Source organism: Panicum virgatum, chromosome 2K (assembly GCF_016808335.1).
Source record: "Panicum virgatum strain AP13 chromosome 2K, P.virgatum_v5, whole genome shotgun sequence".
NCBI lineage: Eukaryota > Viridiplantae > Streptophyta > Magnoliopsida > Poales > Poaceae > Panicum > Panicum virgatum.
This window is the reverse complement of record NC_053137.1, coordinates 37830672-37852968: the sequence shown is the minus strand read 5'-3', so window position 1 is coordinate 37852968 and position 22297 is coordinate 37830672. Positions and strand designations below refer to the sequence as shown.

General features: G+C 45.7%; 1 protein-coding gene and 1 pseudogene across 1 annotated transcript; one reads left to right on the top strand and one right to left on the bottom strand.

Annotated features, from left to right (window-relative positions):
* The first annotated feature begins 322 nt into the window (after positions 1-322).
* LOC120695264 lies at positions 323-12449 on the top strand (annotated as a pseudogene).
* A 2111-nt stretch (positions 12450-14560) lies between these two features.
* On the bottom strand, positions 14561-16516 carry LOC120674828 (cytochrome P450 99A2-like). Its single transcript, XM_039955941.1, has 2 exons — positions 15564-16516; positions 14561-15482 (listed from the first exon to the last, which is right to left on the bottom strand). Exons 1-2 carry the CDS (start codon positions 16449-16451, stop codon positions 14853-14855), a joined length of 1518 nt encoding a protein of 505 aa, XP_039811875.1. The 5' UTR covers positions 16452-16516; the 3' UTR covers positions 14561-14852.
* Positions 16517-22297: the final 5781 nt, after the last annotated feature.

Here is a 22297-nt window from a genome sequence, read left to right as displayed (position 1 = left end):
AGGAATGTTGCATGCCTCGCAATATTCGCGACCATCATCATCAGTAAATTTCACATAAGCACCTACTCGAGCAGCTTGCCTGTAGGACGAATTGGGATCCATCCTACATACAAAGCAGTAAAATTTTCCAATGAAAAAAATAACAGGACTACAAAAGGGAGTAGATTGAGCATAGTTAGCCCTAACCCTATAACAAATGGTAGGAATCTTACCCATCAGGAATCCATGAAAGATCAGCTTGCTTTTCGGGGAAAATCCCGCTCAGAAATCGTGGAACCTCCATTTGCACTTGCTTCTCGGGGCCCCAACGGCGCAGCTTCCGATGGCGCGGCCCCCGGCGACGCTTCCCCCGGCGGCGCAGCGACCCGACCCGGCCCCCCGCGGGTGCAGAGGACGGGCAGCGTGGGCCTCCCGCGGGTGCGGCGGACGGGCGGCGCGTCCCGCGGGTGTGGCGTACGGGCGGCGCGTCCCGCCGTGCGTCGAATGGGTGGCGCGGCCCCCTGGTGCCACGCGAGTCGCTGGTGTTGGGGAGAGGGATGATCTGGTGGAGTTTGATGGGTGAGTCAGGGGTATAATAGTCTTTTCGCCTGGGTTCCCATTAAAAAGGAGTATAATAAGAGGTTTAGTGTCCAATACCAAATTACCATGGATTTAGAGTGTGATGTAGCAAAGATACTTTTTTTAGTGGCCAGGAGCAAAAGCCCTATTTTAACGGTGTCCTATAGCCAATTTTGCCAAAGTGCTATTACATCTCCTTCTTCCCGGGCCTGTTCAATTTCTTCAGCCGGCTGCTACCGTTCTTCTTGCCGGCCTTGCTGCCGCTGTACTTTTGCCGTCGGTGGCTGCCCTCCTTCTTGCGCAGGCTCCAGCCGCACCTCTTTGCCGGCAGTGCTGCCCTAGTTCTTGCGCCGCAGGTTGGTCCTGTTCTTGCGCCGGCGGTTGTCCACCCCTTTCTCCCCTTTTCCTGGCCCTGTTCTTTTGCCGCTGTACTTTTCCGCCGGCAGTTGCCACCCCCTTTCTCCCCTGTACTTTCTTCCTCTCGTCCCGTCGCGAAGATGAACCAGGGCTCCGGGTTCTACAGCGATGGTCATCCCACCGGGCCTCCATTATCGATGGGCACGCGCTCCGGATTCGCCCCGCCGGGAGGATCTTCCAGTCCTATGTTCGAGGCCCCGCCGGGATTTTATTTGTACCCGCACAACCACTAGCAGTGTCCAACTCTTGCCCAGAATTATTTAGTGGATTGCCAATATCCCCCATGATTTACTCGTATAACTATCCTAATTCCTAAGTACATGTGCATATCCTTGACTCCTCAAACTTTTTGGATACTCTCGATATGATCTTGAAATATGGGCCAAGAGTGCACTTTAGTTTGAACAAAAGTTTTACATTCCTACTCTCAATATGGCAAAAATTTAGTAAATTGTAATTTCATAGAGTAGCTCGATACATTTCAAAAACATATATAGCATTCAGTTCGAATCAGAACCAACTTGCTATCAAATGTCTATCATTTATCATAGAGCTAATAGGATGTACTGTTTGAAACCCCAGCCTGCATATCATTCAGGTTAAGCAGATAACTTTATGCACTTGAGTTCAAAATTGATTCAGTTTCTAACTATAGGATGCCAAGACTACCACTAGACTGTTGTTTTAAGAGTGACAAAAAAACTATTTATCATTCATGCGTATCATTGTCAGTTCCTTTGATTTTGTATATTTGATTAGTGGCTTTTGCTTGGTTGCCTTCAGAGTAAACTAAGATGCATCAACATATGGTTCCTGTAAATGCCCACTTGCCCAGTCTCTGTAGATAGTAACTAGGGGACTAACAAAGTGTAGATCAACACTGTTTTGCTTACATCTCACACCTCCTGATATTAGAACTGTTTCTGAAAAGAAATGCTTTACCCAATGAGATATGATGCTGAGCCAGAATATTTAGTCTGACATCAACATTTTGGTATTGTAATTACAAACAATTGGTGGTAACATTTTAGTTTGTTAGGCATGCAGATTCATTTCAATTTTAGTGCCTTTTCACTTCTTTCCTGCAAGGTGCAACCACAGATTCAGCACTAAGAACATTTTAGCATCTCCATGCATGTAGTAATAATTTATTTTTTCTATACTCCATGCATGTAGTTGAATATCGCAAGGACTGACAATTTGAAGGAAATTTTTTATAAGGGTTTACAACTCTCCTTAAATGTGGCAAGGAATTCAGCTGCCATAATCTGCGTATATTTGGCAGCGCGGTGTACATGCCAATACCACCACCTCAGCGTACATCAATGGGACCCCACCGGAAGCTGGGGATCTATGTTGGTTATGAGACTCCGTCCATAATCAAATATTTAGAGCCTATAACTAGGGATCTTCATATGACTCGATACGCTGATTGTGTCTTCGATGAAGACCATTTTCCAGCATTAGGGGGAGATAAGCATCCAGAAGAATGCCGGGAAATTGAATGGAATGCAACAGGGTGCAATACTTAGATCCACGCACCAGTGAATCTGAACTGGAAGTTCAGAGAATAATACATTTGCAAAATCTTGCAAATGAGCTACCAGATGCCTTCACTGATCATAAGAGAGTGACAAGGTCGCATATACCTGCAATAAATGCGCCGGAGAGAGTTCAGGTACCCCTGAAGGCTACCAACTCTACAGTCTCAGCCCTTAATCCTAGGAAGTGGGGGAGACCTCCGGGTGCTCAGGACAAGGTCCCGCGGAGACATCCGTAGAGGCGAGTACCTGAGCCACTTGCATCACTTAAGGAATTAGTTGAAGAAGCTCAACCAGAAGTTGGGAACACCCCTGGAGTGGCGACTCATCCTGAAGATGAGAATGCCCCTGAAGGACTCCATCCTGAAGATGGAAACCCCAATGCATCGTGCGCTCAATATCGCATGGGTAGATCGGAACACCCTAGTTCAATCGTTACGGGAAATCTCGATGAGCGGGAGGATGATCATGAGGAGATCGCCACTAATTATGTGGAATCAGGAGAGTCATATAATCGAAAGACCACAGTTGTCGACATATATTTTGCCTCAAAAATTGCTGACTCAATGGATCGGGATCCAGAACCAAAGTCCTTGATAGAGTGCCGGAAGCGCTCAGATTGGGACAAATGAAAAGCAGCAATTGAGGCAGAATTGCGCTCGCTTTGCCAAAGAGAAGTTTTTGGACCTGCAGTCCCAACACCTCCAAAAGTCATCCTTGTAGGATGCAAATGGGTCTTCCTCCGGAAGAGGAATGAACATGGTCAGGTGGTAAGATACAAAGCGAGTCTGGTGGCACAAGGGTTCACGCAGAGACCTGACATCGACTATGATGAAACTTACTCTCCTGTCATGAGTGGCATAACGTTCCGATATCTTACTCTATGGCAGCTAACATGAATTTAAAAATGCAGTTGATGGGTGCTGTGACTGCATATTTATATGGGTCACTTGATTCGAAAATATATATGAAAGTCCTTGAAGGACTCAAGATCCTTGGACCGAATCAGAACCGCAACATGTTCAGCGTTCGCCTGCAGCGGTCGTTATATGGGTTGAAACAATCCGGAAGGATGTGGTTCAATCGATTGAGTAACTTTCTCCTGAAGAGAGGTTACACAAACAATAATAATTGTCCCTGTGTGTTCATAAAGAAATTCACTGATAGATTTTGCATCATCTCAGTTTATGTCGATGATTTGAATATCATCGGGACCACATAGGACATTGAGGAAGCGTCGGCTTACCTCAAGACAGAGTTTGAGATGAAAGACTTGGGTAAAACCAAGTTCTGTTTGGGCCTGCAGCTCAAACACCTCCATTAAGGAGTGTTTGTACACCAGTCCACCTACACAAAGAGGGTACTTGAAAAGTTTAATATGGACAAGTGCCACCCTCTCAAAATCCCCATGGTCGTTCGGTCCTTGGAAGCAGATAAATATCCATTCCGACCCAAGGAAGAGGATGAGGAGGTTTTGGGACCTGAAGTCCCATACCTAAGTGCTATCGGCGCACTAATGTACCTTGCAAATTGCACAAGGCCAGACATTGCATTTGCAGTGAACCTTTGGCTAGGTACAGTTCTGCCCCCACCAGAAGACATTGGGTTGCTGTGAAAACCATCCTCGGGTACCTACAAGGTACTCAGGACCTTGGATTATGGTATTCAAGAAAAGGGTTTTTCTCTATGGTGGGTTATGTTGATGCTGGCTATATGTCTGACCCACATAATGCCAGATCACATACTGGTTTTGTGTTTCTCTGTGGTAGTACAGCCATATCCTGGCGATCTGTGAAGCAGATCCTAGTTGCCACATTGACCAACCACTCAAAGATAATCGCACTATATGAGGCGGCGCGAGAATGCGTTTGGCTTCGCCGAATGATTGGCCACATCCAGAAGTCATGTGGTATGAATACTGTTAATGCCCCCACCATTATCTATGAGGATAATGTAGCTTGTGTTGCACCAATGCATATGGGCTATGTTAAGAGCAATCTCACCAAGCATATTGCTCCTAAATTCTTTTACCTCCACGAGCTCCAGAAGAGCGGGGAGATAAAAATCCTGCAGGCTAAGTCATGTGAAAATCTAGCAGATTTATTCACAAAGTCTCTACCGGCTTCCAGCCTCCACAGGTTTGTTCGTGGAATAGGCATCAGACGACTTAGAGAGTTGCAGAGTTCAGGGGGAGATCAACCTTGGAACCCACAGCCCATAATCGTGATCCAAAAGATCACGTGGCGGATCCGAAGTACCGACCCAATATCGACTGTTGTACTCTTTTTCCTTTGATGAGTTTTTTCCCATTGGGTTTTCTCATGCAAGGTTTTTAACGAGGCAACATGTGCAACATAAGTAAAGCTTGTGATGTACTCTTTTCTCCTACCCTTTTTTCCCACTGGGTTTTTGGGGGGAGTTTTTGACGAGGCATACACATAGCATATAAATTTGGCCAAGGGGGAGTGTTGTAATTCAAAGTCTAAAAAACAATATATGAACAAGAGACTTTGAATGGTGGCCAAATTAATGAGAGGATGAAGAAAGTCAAGAAGTTCAAATGCTGTAGCTTTGTTTGCATTCATCTCAATTCTCCTATAAATAGGAGGTCACTTTCATGAGCTGTAACAAGTGAAGAACAAGAAGTGAAATAGAGAAAGAACTCTTCCTCTCTCCATCTTTGCGTGCCTCTGTGATATGTGTGATTGCTGTGTACAAGAAGCTGATTTCTAACACTAAGATGAAATAGAACTATGAAAAGAAAATGGAGGAAGTATGACTAGATACATATAAAAAACTATCTACTAAAAAAACAAAATGATCGATATAAATTGAATTAAACGGAAGGGTTTATTACTGGTCACAATTCTATCATCTCTCTGCAGTTACAAAACACACATTCATCCGCAAGGCCAGCATTTGAGTCCAGCATATTGTTATGGATATCTCTTTTGCTTATTGCATGAATGTCTAGTGTAGGATATGCTGTTAACTGGATGAATGTGTAGTTAATACATGGATGGATTGCTGTAAAATACTCCCTCTGTCCTGAAATATAAAGCATTCCAACATTCTTGGAGAGTCAAAGTTTTTAAGTTTGACCAAATTTTTAGAAAGAATCATAAAAAATTATGACATCAACCGATATATTATAAAAATATATTTAATAAAGAATCTAATGATACATATTTGATATCATAAATATTATTACTTTATTGTATAAATTTGGTCAAGCTTAAAAAACTTTGACTCTCCAAGAATGTTGGAATGCCTTATATTTCAGGACGGAGGGAGTAGTGGTCTGTGCATAGGAATAAGTTGGTAGAGCACTTTTTTTTTGGAATAGTCGACCTTGTTTTTTAGATGGAAAAATCAGGAAAGGTTGTGGCAAAAATGGGAAGATGACTCAGAAGATCCGGATTTTGCATCAGACGTCCAAGATGACCGTCCTCGTCCAACTTATGATAGCACAGATGATGATGGTACTAGAGATGATGTCGGCATGAATATATTAATTGCATTTAATGCTTCATAAATGTGTATAAAAATTCGATGTGATGTGGTACTATACAAATTTTCTTTCGCGAAAATACGTTCGTAAATACAAGAAGGCGTCTGGGTTTCGGCCCATCAACCCTAGCACTCCCTCCTCCTCGCGCCTGGGCTTGTTTGGATGCCACCCTGGGCCAAGCAGGTGCTCCCAGGCACCAATCCTAGCCCCAGGCCAACGCCGCCTGGATGCGATGCCTGGCACATGCATGTTTCCCAGGGCACCATCCAAACATGCCCTCCGTCCGCCGTCCGCGCCTCTGCGTTCCGCCACTCTACTGTGCTCTCGGCCGTTCCCCATCTCCGGTCAAGGTGGCGCCGCCTGAACTCGACGCCACACCTAGTTTTTTTTTTGAGAAAACCAGGTTTATATTTCATATAAAGTTTTTGGTGGTTACATCCCAAAACTTACAAGAACACCCTTGAAAGAAAAGAAAATTACAGCCCAGTTCTTGTAAACTCCCGGTCTTTCTCGCCACCGGCGGCCGGATGATGCTGCCTGAAGCCGACCACCTCTCCGGCGAAGCCACACAATTTTTTGTTGCCATCTTGTGCAGCAAATCGAACTCGACTTGTTTTTTTGACGCTGAACGAGCCGGCTGGATAACATCATCGGATACCGAGGAATCTGACGCCGCAAGTACCAGAGTCCCCAGCCCACCGGAGGACGACGAACCCCGAGGGGACCAAAACCACCAACCACCAGAAAAGGTGGTAACCGAAGATGAACCCGACATCTCATCGAGCTGGTAAACATACCTTCCAGAGCTATCGACGACGACGACGAAGGCAAGGAAGGAGCCGAACCTGATGTTGCTGCTGCTCACTGTGACGGGAAACCACCAAAGATGCAGAAGACACCCACGCCAACGAACGATCTGGCGTCGACCTCTGCACACCTCCGGCATCGCACGCGGGAGCCGCAGCAACACAGGGAGAGACACACCCACCTCCAGGGCAGATTGAAGCAAAGATCGATGAAGACGCTAACCTTGCCAGTACCATCGTGGAGGGAACTTATTTTCCATGGAGCAGCACCCAAGAAGGAAGCATCAGATTCACCGATGTCACCGGATCCACCGACACCACCTCCATCAGCTCCATTCCATCGGACAAAGAACCGGCAGCCATCCTCACAGTGCCACCAGAAAACTACCCTACTGTATGGCTAATATACACAAGAGAAAAACAGATCCGCCGCCGATTCAATCGAACCCCCTCCTTCTCCGACACCAGCAAGGGTGGCAGAGACTAGGGAGGCGACGAATCAGCGGAGGAAAACGAGAATCGCCACTCGCGTCGCCTGGCTTTACTGTAGCGCCTAGAAAGAACGAGAGGAAGAAGAGCTGTCGTCTGATAAGCTGCGGCTTCGACGCCACACCTGGTGGTCCGTGGCAGCATACCCTCGGATCCGGCCCACCCTAGCCCAATCCGAAATCGGCCTGCGCCTCCGCCGCCCCCACCCCGTCTCCTCCTAGCCACTCCTCACGCGACGGCGCCCCCGACCCCGACATGGCACCTCGGCTCCTCGCACCGTCACGCGAGCGCCCTCGACAGCCCGACCTCCGGAGCTCGGCTCCTCACACGGACGCCGCCTTCGCCGGTCCGCCCCCGACTCCCTCTCCTCGGCTGTACCGCTCGTGGCTCGCCACCAGCCGCCACCAGCTTTGCCTTCGAGGTATGCGCCTCCAACAATTGCTGGCCGCCGCACAATGTGTTCGATGCTGTTAGTGCTTTGTCTCGAGGGTTTGCTTTTTTATTCCTATGTTAACTAGCAGAAGCACAAATTAGTGATTTAATTGTACTCTTTAGTTTTAGCATAGACTTCTTTTTTGATATAAGGATGCAGATGAAGTTCTCCGTATGAATGTTTGTGCATGAATGGCCTCGCTTGTGAATCCTTTCGGTCGTCTAGGTTTCCTGTATGACACCAAAACCATTGATACATTGGTATTGTATTCCAGTTCCAATCGGAAACTGACTTGCTCTATTCAAGGCAGTAGTGTTCTATGATTAAACTAAGACAGTAATGTTCTATGATTGAACCAATGCCTATGTATTGTGTTCTGCATTTTGAAGGAGAGGTAGGCCCCTGTTTGTTTTTGCTTAGCTTTTAATCTAAGCATAGCCGAGAGAAGCGAAGATTTTCTCGCTTCTGGATTCTCGCTTCTTGTAGTTCAAATCTCTAAAGTGGATTACCACAGAAGCGAAAATAAGCGTGGCGTTTGGTGGGATTATCGCTTATTTCCACCGATAAGCCGATTATAATCGGAAACAAACGGGCCGTAATCTCTATGAACTATTGTAGGTGTGTAAGCTTATTTTATGCATTTCTAAGATTTATTGTGCTTACATGCAAGTAGGGAACCTAACTATTGTCCAACTGTAATTTATGCAAGTATTGAACCTAATTGCTTACATGCTGGATTGTCGTGGACTTGTTTTTTGTTGTATACCGATTTTTTTTAGATTGTACCAAATGCGGAATTGTTTGTTGAAATTTTGCCATGGCATACCCTAAGTTCCAATCCTAGATCCGCCACTGAGTGTAGATTCACTGATTCAGTAATTAATTGGTGTGTCCATAGGCCATTGTCATGTGTTTCAGTTGTTAGGTTAGGGGTTGCTTAGCCTGTCCTAGAAATTGAAATCAGGGCCTTGCTGTAAACCGAGAGTTCTAGATGGCATTCTTCTATTTATGTATGACCTTATCTATGTTCAAACTTTTTATATTGTATAAAGTACGCAAGTTTCGAACTTATTTATTTTTTTAAGGTATTACACGACCTTTTAAATATATTATTGTACATTTAGTTATTTTGTACTTGTATGTACCAAATTGTTGGTGAAACTTTGCATTTCTGTTACCAGATTGTGCACACGCTATACCATATTGCTTATTGGAACTTTTGGCTAGGCATACCCTAGGTTTAAATCCTGGGTCCGCCACTGGCGATGGTGGGAGGGAGGGATAGAGGGAGGGTAAATGGATGTTACACAGTCAGGAAGACAAGGCAATGCCATTAGTTTTTTTATCAGTTTTATGTTCTCACCAAATTTATCATATGATTAAGCGTGGACTTAAAATATCATATGAATTATGCATTTATGTGGTTGTATGTGACTTGGTGCGGGTGATTTGGGTTCTTAGATATGGCCCTAGTCTTGTGGATTCATTAGCTCCGCCAATGGAACACATGCTGACAAAAATATTTTGACAAATATCTTTGATGATTGGTGGGAAAAAGCGGAAGCTTCGGTCGTGGGGGATCTAAGGAAGGGTCTGAATTCTCTAGTCATCCTTGGTGCCTGGTGCCTTTGGAGACCCTGAAACAATTGTATTTTTAATGGGGCCAGCCCAAGTGTCGCCACTGCCATTTCTTTGGCCTCTGAGGAAGCGCACTTGTGGAGCTTGGCAGGAGCTAGGGGCCTTACCTTGCTTGATATCCGGGGTGAGGTCTAGAAGTATGGGTCGGTCGTAGTGTCTATCTTTAACAGGTGATTAGTAGCGAAGGGCTAAGGGGGTGTGTTGGGTGTGTTTGGGTCTATGTATGACTCCTTTCTTCTTCTATCAATACAATGTTACACAGCTCTCCTGCGTGTTCGAGAAAAAAATTTAGTGTCCTTGCCCTGCCTTATGTAATTTGGATGAATAAGATTGTAGTAGCTTTGATCTTTTGATTTTATAGTGATTTGCTCATAACAATGGTTCATCAGTTTGCACCTAATGGATGATGTCTTTCTTTTAGGTTCAGGGCATACAGGTCAATTTACATTCAGGATCTCCAGACAGTTACTTTTTAGAAAGGACAGGGATAACGCGCGACGTATCGCGCGATAGGGCAGTGCGCGACCCCTCCCCTCCCTTTTAGATTTAGCGCATGTCTTCTACTTGTACTAATAAATGTCGCTTTCAAGCAACAATACTTGTATGAGAGGGAACCATCCAGATTCCATTTTTTAATATGCAGCTTATTCAAAAAAGATTTTATCTCTTTCATAAGATATTTGTTTTAAATATCGATTGCACCGTTGTGTTCTACGTGATGAGACGAACAAAACTAGATCCCACTTACATATATTATAAAGACGTTTTGCACTGGTAGCAAGTTGCTATTTGTTACACACATAAGTTGCCACAAAAACAAATGGTATCACATATAAATTGCCGTAAGAAATATTTATAAATTATTATAGAAGAAAATTATCACAAAGGATAATCTGTTATATACATGAGTTGCTACACATATAAGTTTTAAGTTACTATAAGTAAAATCTAGCATACACTCATACACATAAAGTTGACACAAAATAAAAGTTGTTCTACACATAAAGTTATCAGCACAGCAAGTCGATGCATATATAAGTACGGGCCACAAGAGTGAGTTCGGGTCAAATCAAGATCACTTGTAGATATGAGATTGATCTCAAAGTGGAAGGCCATAAGGAATGAAGGGTCATTGGAGGGAGGTTGAGGGCCATGTGAGGTTGTATGGAGGCACTGGGCGTGGTGATGCACATAAGTTGTCACTGTACACATCCTAGCAACTTATATATGTATATTGTAGCAACTTCTTCAATAATCTTTAAGTTTAAATTTACACATAAGTTGCTATTAGTACAAAACATCATCATAATATATACAAGTGTGGTCTAGTTTTGTTTGTCTTGTCGTCTAGAACACAACGGTGCAATCGGTTATTGAAACAGAGATTGTATGGAGGAGATAAAATATTTTTTAGCCTAGAATCTTTTATGTTTAATAGGCTCTGGAGCCTACTGTATTACAATGGAGAACATGCAGATAGTGGTCCTATTAGGAGGATGGATGTAGGCTGTAATCAGGCCGTAATGCTTTTAACAGGTCATGCGAGTCGCACAGTCGTATTATACCGAGGCCGTAATGCTTTTAACAGGCCATGCGGGTCGTGCAGTCGTATTATACCGCGACGGGTCGGCGGTTAGACTTTTCCTTTTAGAAAAGCGAGTCCAAAAAAGCTATTCCAAACAGGCCTATCCATATTCCTCCCTATCCACTGCCGTGAACCCTGCCGATATTAAGGCAGCCGTTGCCGAGAAGGCATGGCACAAGGACAAGAAGCAGAAAAGGAAGAAGTGCAAGGATGCTACTGAGGACAACTGCAGCGCTGCAACAAGTGAGGAAGGCGCACCACATGAGAAGCAGAAGCAGAGGAAGAATGGAGGTGAGGGGGAGAAGACAAAGAGGCTGAAGCCGACTGTGAGCATCGCTCTTGTCGGCTCCATCATCGACAACGCCCAGTCCCTTGAGCTCGCGACCATGGTATGTACCCCTTACCTATTATGGTGGACCAGTGATTACGATTCTTGCAGCACGAAAGCTTAAAAGGGCATCTCTCCTATTTCAGCTAGCCGGTCAGATCGCGTGCGGCAACCGTCTTCCGCATAGATGAGATCGTCGGCTTTGACAGCACTCCCGTTTCAGAGAATGGCAGCATGGGTGACGGTAAAGAGAGCAGCGCACATTTCCTTGTTCGGATATTGGAGTATCCGGCGACTCCACAGTACCGACGCCGGCGCCTTTTCCCAATGCACAAGAACCTGAAGTTTGTGGTGAGATGTCAGGCAATGTTGTTCTATTGGCATTTGATGAATGATGATTTCTGCTGGTGCTAATTACACTGTGTGCTATTTCTGGCAGGGATTGCTTCCTTCACTCGATGCGCCACACCATATGCGCAAGCATGAATGGTCTGAGTTTCGTGAAGGTGACATCTCTCTCCTGATACTGTTGGTATCAATTTTTCAATTGCTGAACTCGCAAGGTATGCTGAACATGTGGAATGATGTCCTAAATCTTTATGCTTCTTGGAAACTGACCATAAATATGTATTTGCAAACTAAATTATGGTCATGTAGTGCTCCTTCACTAGTCTAGCTTGCACATCTTCATTCAATTGTTATCATTTCTGTTGTTCTGGCATTTGGAAAGGCTAATCAAACTGGGTTGGTATATCATCATGGTGATGCCAAGGGGTATTCCCCTTCGTAGGTACTGAATTATCCTGCTCATTCAAAGGAGATACTTGAAGGGTGGGATCTTTTTAACACTGCTAAACTGTTGAAAGTAAACTGACTATTAGTAGTATGTTGGGGAGATATCTGATTCAAATGTAGAACTAGGTGGAGAAGAACAAACAAATTTGGTTACACCGAATTAACATTTAAAATATATAGGAGCAATTCTATATCGCTTACTCTGTACTGATAAATATGAAACGAAAAGGAAAAGCTTGGCAAGTAAGAAAAAGATAATTGTTACTATGCACAAATGGCCTACCGTGTTTGTGTTTCTTGGAACTTATTTGGAGTATGAGGTTGAATTTTAAATGGTATTGCAACTTAGACGGCATGTAACATATGTGAAGATTTTCTCATGTTGATTTGGTTTCCAAATTGAATGTCTTTGCATCTTATTGTGTGTATTACATTGCCCTATGTATCTCTGCTAGCATAAGGTGTTTATTCTACTTATTTATAATCGTATCCAACTAATTCATGTTGGATAATCTTCGGCTATCACACATTTTGGTATATTTGATTTAACAGATGCTTACATGTTACTGAATTTATATATACATGTTACTGAAGACAGGTGTAACATTGGAGGGTGATTGCTCAAAGGGGACCCTTGCCACGACCACCACTGACTGCCCTAGCCATTCCAGCCGCCCCAACCGAGGACCTGCCGCTGCCCTAGGGTGCCGCGGTTCCGCCGGTGTCCAACCATCACGCGATGGGCATGGGAGCCAAGAGTGGCTTTCACATGCCCGCTCTCTACCATGCCGCGCCGCTCTCTGCTATCTCGAGGACCTACCGTAGCGCTCTGGCCGACCCCAATTGGTGAGCCACTATGGTGGAGGAACATGACGCTCTACTGAAGAATCACACCTGGGACTTTGTGTCGCGCCCTCCGCACGTCAACGTTGTCTCCCGGAAGTGGATCTTCAAGCATAAGTTCCTGGCCAACGGGACTCTAGAGCGCTACAAGGCACGCTGGGTCCTTCGAGGATGCACCCAACGCCTCAGAGTGGACTTCGCCGAGACTTTCAGTCCATTCGTCAAGCCTGCCACTGTACGGGCTGTTCTCTTGCTGGCACTCTCCCTACACTGACCCATCCACCAGCTAGACGTGAAGAATGCCTTCCTGCATGGCATCTTGTCTGAGACCGTCTACTGTGCCCAGCTGACTGGCTTTGAGGATCCTGCCCGTCCAGACTTTGTTTGTCGCCTGAACAAGTCCCTATATGATCTCAAGCAGGCTCCTTGTGCTTGGTACAGCCGGTTCGCCACCTTTCTGCTCTCGGTGGGGTTTGTTGAAGCCAAGACCAACATGTCGCTGTTTGTCTACCAGCATGGTACAGTTGCTGCTTATTTGCTGCTCTATGTGGATGACATCATTCTCACCTCATCCTCTCTCCGCCCCTCCTCCGACGGATCATTTAGGCTCACCATCAAGAATTCGCCATGAAGGACCTGGGCGAACTGCATCACTTCCTCGGTGTGCATTTTCAACGCTATGGGTGATGGTTTGCTCCTCTCGCACCGACAATATATGATGGATATCCTAGATCGCGCTGGTATGGCGGAATGCAAGTTGTGTGCTCCACTCCGGTTGATAGCAACCCCAAGACCGCCGCTGATGGTGCTCCTGTGCTGATGCCATGCTACCGACTTCCGCAGTCTGGCTGGCACCTTGCAGTACCTGACCTTCATCAGGCTGGATGTTGCCTACACTATTCTGCAGGTCTGCTTGCATATACACGACCCTCGGGAGCCCCATCTGGCCACGCTGAAGCGCATTCTTCGGTTTGTTCAGGGCACTCTTCACCTTGGTCTCCTGCTGTGCAGGCGTTGCGTGCGGCTGCTGGGGTCGTGCAGGTAGAGGCCTCGGTGGTTGTTGTGGAAGCAACGCGCGTATGGGAGGCCTAGTAGGAGACCGAGCGGGCGGCTGCGGAGGCTGCAACAGCCCGGCGACGTGAGGACACGACAGAAGAGGCCGCGGGAGTAGCAGCACAGTGGCATAGGGAACGCGTGTACGGCGTGCTCGGCTCGACATGATGTTGAGGCCGGTCTTGGAGGAGACTCTGGCTTAGGCAGTGCGCGCGGCAGCCACGGAGGGAGCCGCGGCGTGCGTGGCTGAGGCGTAGCTCCAGGCCGCAGCGGGGGCAGAGAAGGCTCAAGCTGCGCGCGAGGCACGGGAGACTATGGATACGGAGGCGGGTGGCGCTCGTGAGGCTCGGCAAGCTTCCCGAGGACGACTGGAGCCTGGAGCTGGAGTGTGACCGGCAGCGACGGTTGGACCATGGCGGGCCTCGCGTCAGCAAGGATTGGGTACGTACCCCGCACCAACACGCTTTTGTCCAGCACAACACGCTTTTGTCAGCCATCCAAACGTTAAAATCAGTGATTGATGGATACCACAAATATCAACTGAGTAATGTCTAGACTCTCTCTTGGAACTTACCTTCATAACATATGCATAATCATCTTTGGAGAAATTTTTAGTACAATATGATCGACGTGCGATATTATGCTGACTTCCTATAACGTACTACTAGCTTGTACCTTCAACGTAGTACTCAGGCCATTGGCCACAGTACATAGTTTTTTTATATTTATTCGTACATTCCCAGTAGACAAACAAGATAGGGACCTTAATAAAAAAAAACAAGATAGGGACCTTATGAGGTCCGGAGGCACAACTGTAGATGTTGGCCAGCATGCATATACTAATTATCCCATGAATCAGGATTTCATGGGAACCACCTTATATGGTGATACCACCATTTGCAGCGGATTCTTTCTCCTAGTTGTTGCAGCAACGATCATTTCCATGTCAATGTCATCGGGCTGCATTCCTGCTGGGAGGCTCCAGTCGATGTAGTAGAGAAGGCGTGCAACAATGAGCTCTAACACAGCCAACCCGAAAGTATCACCAGGGCACCTTCTCCTCCCTGCCCCAAATGGCAAGTACTCAAAGCGAGAGCCTTTGAAGTCAAGCATGCCATCCTCAAACCTCTCCGGCCTAAACTTCTCTGCGTCATGCCAATACTCAGGGCTCCTTGCCATAGCCCACGCGTTGACCATGACCCTAGTGCCCTTCGTGACTTGGAACCCACCTACCTCGCAAGTCTCCTGACAGAAATGGGGAACCAGCAATGGCACCACTGGGTTCAGCCTCATGCTCTCCTTGATCACCATTTTAATGTAGTGCAGCTCGTCCATCTTGGCTTCATGGTCTTGTGGGCTCACTTTATCGAATACTCGTCGCACCTCGGCCTGTGCCTTGGCCATCACATCTGGGTTTCTCATGAGTTCTGTCATGATCCACTCTGCAGCTGACGACGTCGTCTCCGTCCCTCCAATGAACATATCCTAAAAGATTCAAGACTACGTGAGCAATAACGAAATTAGCTAAAAAACTGCAATTAGTGCGATTCTTCACGAGTAAATTACCAATAAAATTGCCTTGACGTTTGTTGTGCCGATGGGGAATTCCAGCTCCCCCTTGTCCCTGATCCGGAGGAGGACGCTCAACAGGTCATCACCTCGCTGCGCCTCACATCCAGCAATGATCTTGTCAAAGACGTCGTCCAGCTGATGGCGTGCTCGCCACATGCTTCGCCTCAGCCCAGTGACGACATCAATGAAGCGCAGGGATGGAAAGACATCCCCGACGGTGAAGCCTCCGCTGAAGCTCATTGCGACAGCAATTGACCTCAAGAACTTGTCCCGGAGCTCCTTGCTGCAAACCTGGCCGAAGGCCGCCTTTGCCGTGATCGAGTTCGAGCAGGCTAGCAGCAGACTCGCGAGATTGGTCACCGGCTCACCACCTCGGCCAGCAGCTTGGATATTTCTGATGAGGGACAACGTCTCGTTATCCCTGATGGGTGCGAACTGCCGCACCATCTTTGCGCTGAGGAGCTCCACCGTGCAGAGCTTGCGCAGCGTCCGCCAATAGGCGCCATATGGCGAGAAGCCGACATCGAGGTTTCCGTAGGTGAAGACCTCCGAAGCCACGATGCTCGGCCTCGAAGCGAAGATGACATCCTTCTCGCGGAGAACCTCCTGCGCCGCCGCCGGCGAGGATATCACGACAGTGTCGATCTGGCCCATCCGGAGGAACATCACAGGGCCATACTTCTTGGCCAGCTCCCGGAGGACGACCGGCGGATGCGACTTGATGAAGTGGTAGAGGCTTCCAATCAAGGGGAAGTTCCACGGGCCTGGAGGCCGCCTCTTGTTGGAGGTCGGAGTTGATTTGCGGCGCAGCAAGGTCACAAGAATTGGCAGGGAAAGGAGGAAGACGAAGAGGAGCGTTGCTGGACTTAGCTCCATGTCCATTATGGGGGTGGCTTAGCTTGTCGAATCTTTTTACTTTGCAGTTTTGCTTGGGAATGAACCGAGAGGATCAAGGGCCTTTTATAAGACTTCACCGGGCCATGCCATGTAGCATGTGTCGGACTCAGACGGCTGCGAACTGAGCTCGTTATTTTATTCAGCAACTTCCTCGTTACAATAGTCATATCTGGCGGGTGCAGTGGCGGCGAAAATGGGAAACCAAAAGTCAAAGAAACGTGCCAGGAAATAAACTCGACAAGAAGTTCATGTAAATTTGACAATGACGCAACGGGTCCGTCCACAACTTTGAAGACATGTGATCCGACCATTCCCTGTTTTCTTGTACCACTCATGAGTGCGGGACATCTAGGCTAGATACTCAAAATCTAAACTGCTAAGTGCGGGACATCTTGGCTAGATACTCAAAATCTAAATCTGAAACTGCTATGAGCCATGGGTTTCCTCTATTTTTTGAGGGCCTCTATTTTTTGGGGGTCCTGAGCGACATATCCTGATATTTGTAAGTAGGAACTAGGAAGAACTTCCATTAGAAGTCAAAAATTCTAATTTTCAATCCATATCTCGCTCTATCCTGTGAGCTTTATTTGTTTCCCAGTGTTACCAATTTTGAACTAGCTCATACTCTGAATTACTTTTCTCAATGCCAAGCAGTTTTTTAACTGCTCTTGCGATATCAGTTCGCAAGCTGCATTTTGTTTACGAGGCAGATGTTCCGGTTGAGAAAAATTCAAAGACATTAAGCTTTCAGATTACAAGACAGAAAGTCAAAAACACATGACTGGAAGAATGCAGAACTGGCTGAATACTTTTCGTGTCCTCCGCCCGTTTGATGGAACAAGACTGCACAATTCGCAAGCAGACTCACAACTGACAACGGTATAATGGCGTGCAATGGACCGAGAACACACAGGTATAAGAGACTTTTCAATGCGCACCATGCATAACTAATCAAACTGACAGTGCTAGCTCTAATGATGACATGCGGCATCCTGAAGAAATTTAAGGCAGGAAAGACTTTCAGAGAGTAGAAGTCACGAAGTTCTAGATAGTCCATATCACGCTCTAGACCATAGTCACAAAATTGCTGGGTTGACCGGATCGAGGAACAGGGTCGAGGGTCGAGAGTCGTCACTTTATAAAATTATGGTACGAAGGAGGTATACATCTATGGAACAATAAATTATTATGTGGGACGCGACCCTGATTCATCGGGGTCGATATCTTCGGGTCGATAAAGACAAAAACTATATATATGCTACTAATGAAGAAACTAATCTGCACAAGCATATAAGAAACATATAAAAGAGTACATTTAGACCATGCTATACGTACTCAGCTCATTGTCTAACAAAAACCACACCAATCCACTGTCCTTAACCTCCTTATCCCAATTAAATCTGCTAGCAATAGGGCTGCGACCCCTTTCAAATCGGGACACGATCCAATCTTGAATGGGACACTGACCCTCTTCGACCCCGACCCTCGAATCGGAACGACGTTCCCGGGTCGAGGGACGAGGCATCGACCCCGAATCCTGTGACTATGCTCTAGACTGTAAATTGATTGGAGAAGCTCATACTACTCTGAATTAGTCTTCTGAACGGCAAGCAGCTTTTTATTAACTGCTCTTCCGATATCAATTCGCAAGCCGGACTTGCACACGAGAATACGAGATAGATTATGGTCCAGATTAGAAAAACTACAGAACCTTCAAACTTCCACATTACAAGATCAGAGCAGACAAACAGTCAAAAAAACATGGCTAGATCGGAGGAATGCAGAACTGGCTGAACACGATTCGTGTCACTGACCGTTTGATGGAACACGCTGGACCATTTGCAAGTATACTTGCAATAGACAAGTATAATTGTATGCAGAGCGTTGATGTGAAAATGTAACACGCACGCGCCGAATACCGAGCACCGAACATGCAGCACGTAGCAGTGCACCTTTGCAGAGCCTTGTGTTGGCGCAAATTTAGGGCCAACACACACGATTGCGCAGCGAGCGACGGCACAGATGCGGCTCCGATGCTCAAGGCGGTCAGACCGGATAGGGAGACCGGTCAGACCGGTTTGCCGGCGAAGAACGGCAAAGTCCGACGAACGCTCACTCGGGAGGGACCCCGTCAGGGCAGGCGCATGTAGGGTTGTTCTAGGATCGGTAGGCAACCTAGAATGACTTCAGACGTCACGGAGATAAAGGAAGAACAGCAGAAAAGAGTTGGAAGGAGCTAGGGTTTGGAGATAAAAGTAAAGGCAATAAACATAAAGAAAATTAATGTATTGATGTGTTTTTGATCGACTGGATGTCCTCAATCGGCCGTGACCCTTTATATTTATAAGGTGGGGTGGACTTATCCTGCAAGAAATCCTATTTACAGATCTAAATCTATAAAATTCCTAGTTGTACTCGGACTCTGCTTGGACCGGTTAGACCGGTCAGATCCACCGGTTAGACCGATCGGTCGTGCCAGATTGGTTACAGGAACCTCGACCGGTCAGACCGTTTAGAGGTACCGGTCAGACCGGTCCCTACCAAATTCAGTCGTCAACATATGTCCTCCTGTTTTTTTTGGCAAAGCTTGCATGTCAAAGAACATTCATCTGGACTAAATTTGTCTAAGGACGATGATCAATAATACATCGGCTATTTTTTTACCAAGGGCGATAAAAATTATCGGCCATGACTTGTTTTTCTTCAAGTTGAAACAACTCGCTTCGGCCTCCACACCATCTTTGTGATTACTGACTTTATTGGCTTGACCTCCACTTGTTGCTCCATCGATTCTTGCATGCGCAAACGTTGCGGTCTTCGTTTTTGGGGGATGAGACAAGCCTGGGGGACACCACCTCGGCTGTAAATACCTTGAATCTTGCTTCATGCCCTCTTTGCTGCAACCAAAGTCTTTTTTGACCAGATCATTGCTAACAACCATCGGTCTTTGTGGTGAAGCATAATTTGGATACATAGGAGGATAATGAATGTAATATGATTGCATATGCATCCTACTATAATCCATAGACGTATAAAAATAAGGATGAAACCAGGGAGTAAACGGCCCATAACAATTACTTTGATGTGAACAACAAACCGATTGCTCTTGAAGTTTTGATGATGAACTCACATCCTTGGCTTCACCTGATCGCTTCTCCTTCTTCTGAATAACTCCTTGCTCCTCATATTTAGCCAAGAGTTCCTTAAAACTCGGCTTTGTCTTGCTTCTTGAGGAACTCCCAGATTCTCTGAACGCACCGGTCAGACCGGTCTTCGTACCAATCAGACCGGTCGGACCGCCTCTGGAACCGGTCAAACCGGTCGACTTGCTGCCGGCCTTCCTTTTGTCTTGCCCCCGAGCATTGAAGCATCTCGAGAAATTTTGTTCTGCAGCATCTTCTTATCAGGCCTCTCTTCTCCAATGATCACATTTTTTCCTTTTGTTGATTCGGCTTGATTCGGCCGAATTAAAACCTTAGGATTTTTCAACTCAAGCACATGCGTATGCATTGGAAAAGGATTTTGATCAACTTGCATTCCATAAATAACCAATTGTCCTTCATTTATGGCCGATTGTATTTGTCTACGAAGAACATTGCAATCATTTGTGGCATGAGAGAAGGTATTATGCAATTTACAATAAGCACGAATCTTCAACTCATCTACCGATGGAATAGTGTGAGAGAACTTAATCTTTTCAAGCTTTGCTAACTCACCAAAAATCCTATCACACTTAGCACATTGAAAGCATATTTAATTTCCTCATGCCGATTTTTGGGAATCAGCTTTAAAGACGCACAAGTGCTAGGTTTATCACTAGATGACCATACAAATTCAGCAGCATAAACCTCACTATTCTCATCATCCAAAGAATCACCATGTAGCATATGCATACCAAGACGATCAGATTTAAACTTGGACTCTTTACTTCGGCTTTCTTGAGCCAAAGCCCTTTGTAACACTTGATTAATGGTTAAGAACTCATATCCTTCTAATTTTTCTTTAATATGAGACCTCAAACCATTAAGAGCTAATTCGGCAAGATCCTTTTCAGAAATAACCAAGCTATAACATCGGTTTTTTGTATCTCTAAATCTTCTAATAAATTTAGCAACAGATTCATCATGCTTTTGCTTAACCGATGTTAAATGACATAGTCTCAACTCATTTTCACCATTATAAAAATAATCATGAAATTTACGCTCTAATTGGGACCATGTTTGCACAAAATTAGGAGCTAATGCCGAAAAACATGAGAAAGCAGTACCAGATAGTGACAAAGGGAACATTTTAATTTTCAAATGTTCAAGACTCCCATAAATTCCCATTTGTGCATTAAACTGACTAACATGCTCCCATGTAGTTCTACTATCCTTCCCAGTGAATTTAATAAATTCTGGCACTCTAAAATTCTGAGGATATGGAATAGAATCAAAACTCTCAGGATAAGGCTTTTGACAAACAAGAGTTTTGTCCTTAAATTCTACGCCGAAAGTTTCTTTAAACATAATAACCAAAATTTTCTTATGTTTCTCAAGTATTTGATTAAAATAAGAATCATTTGGCTTTTGCATATTAATACTAGAATTATTCAGCGCATGCGGTGCATGGTTCGGTTGTGTATATGGTATTTGCTGCAAATGTCCATTATTTGGCATTGTACTATATGAATAACCTGAACCCTGAGGAGGCATAGTATATGAATTATTCATTCGGCTAAAGCCAGCCGAAACACGAGGTAAACTAGTAATTGGTTCTGGAGAAGAAGAATATGCAACTAAAGCTCCAGAACCGGTTGGACCGGTTGGCACCGGTCCTCCATGACCGGTCGGAGTGACCGGTCCGACCGCTCCATGCGCTCAGTACTGATATGGACTTTTCTGACCATTATAAAAATTCATTGGCATACCATAATGAGGCATAAATGCTGCCGATGATTCAGGAGGCATGGTATTATACTGAAAAGTACTATCAACATTAAAATTAGGAGCACTACCATCATCAATCAAAGGTTGCTTTCCTAATGATTTATCAATCATATTTTGAATAGTAGCAAGTATCTTTTTCTGACCACTAACCACCAATTGAGTAATTTGCTCCAAAGTAGGCGATGTTGTAGCACTTACAGTAGCACTTGATTTGGCTTGCTCCTCTTCATCTGAAAGAATGACCACCTCCTTGTCCTTGGAGATGTCACCCTTTCGATTCTTGGAGAAGTGAGACAAGAACCACTGACACTTTTCTTCAAGTTCTTTTTCCTTACGCCGTTTGCTCTCCTCTTCACACTCCTTTATGAAGGCTTCATAAGCTTGACAATCTTCGGGCGCCAACTCATCAACAGATGGTCTGCTGATGTTATCGGGATCGATCTCACCAGGATTCGACAACTTCACCATGGTAGTAGATGGAGTAGATTAGATCGGCTTTACAACCAAGATCTTTCTTCCCCAGCGGAGTCGCCAAAATTGTATTGGCGCAAATTTAGGGCCAACACACATGAATGCGCATGATTGCACAGCGAGTGACGGCACAGATGCGGCTCCGATGCTCAGGGCGGTCAGACCGGTCAGGGGGACCGGTCAGACTGGTTCGCCGGTGAAGAACGGCGAAGTCCAACGAACGCTCGCCCGGGAGGGACCCTGTCAGGGTAGGCGCACGTAGGGTTGTTCTAGGATCGGCAGGCCACCTAGAACGCCTTCAGAAGTCACGGAGATGAAGGAAGAACAGCAAAAAAGGGTTGGAAGGAGCTAGGGTTTGGAGATAAAAGTAAAAGCAATAAACATAAAGAAAAGTAATGTATTGATGTGTTTTTGATCGATTGGATGTCCTCA

Excerpts from the sequence above, each read along its gene's own strand:
- LOC120674828 (XM_039955941.1), bottom strand. The coding sequence starts at position 16,451 with ATGGACATGGAGCTAAGTCCAGCAACGCTCCTCTTCGTCTTCCTCCTT. Across the intron at positions 15,483-15,563 it reads ACGTCAAGGCAATTTTATTG|GATATGTTCATTGGAGGGAC; the intron begins GTAATTTACTCG and ends TGAATCTTTTAG.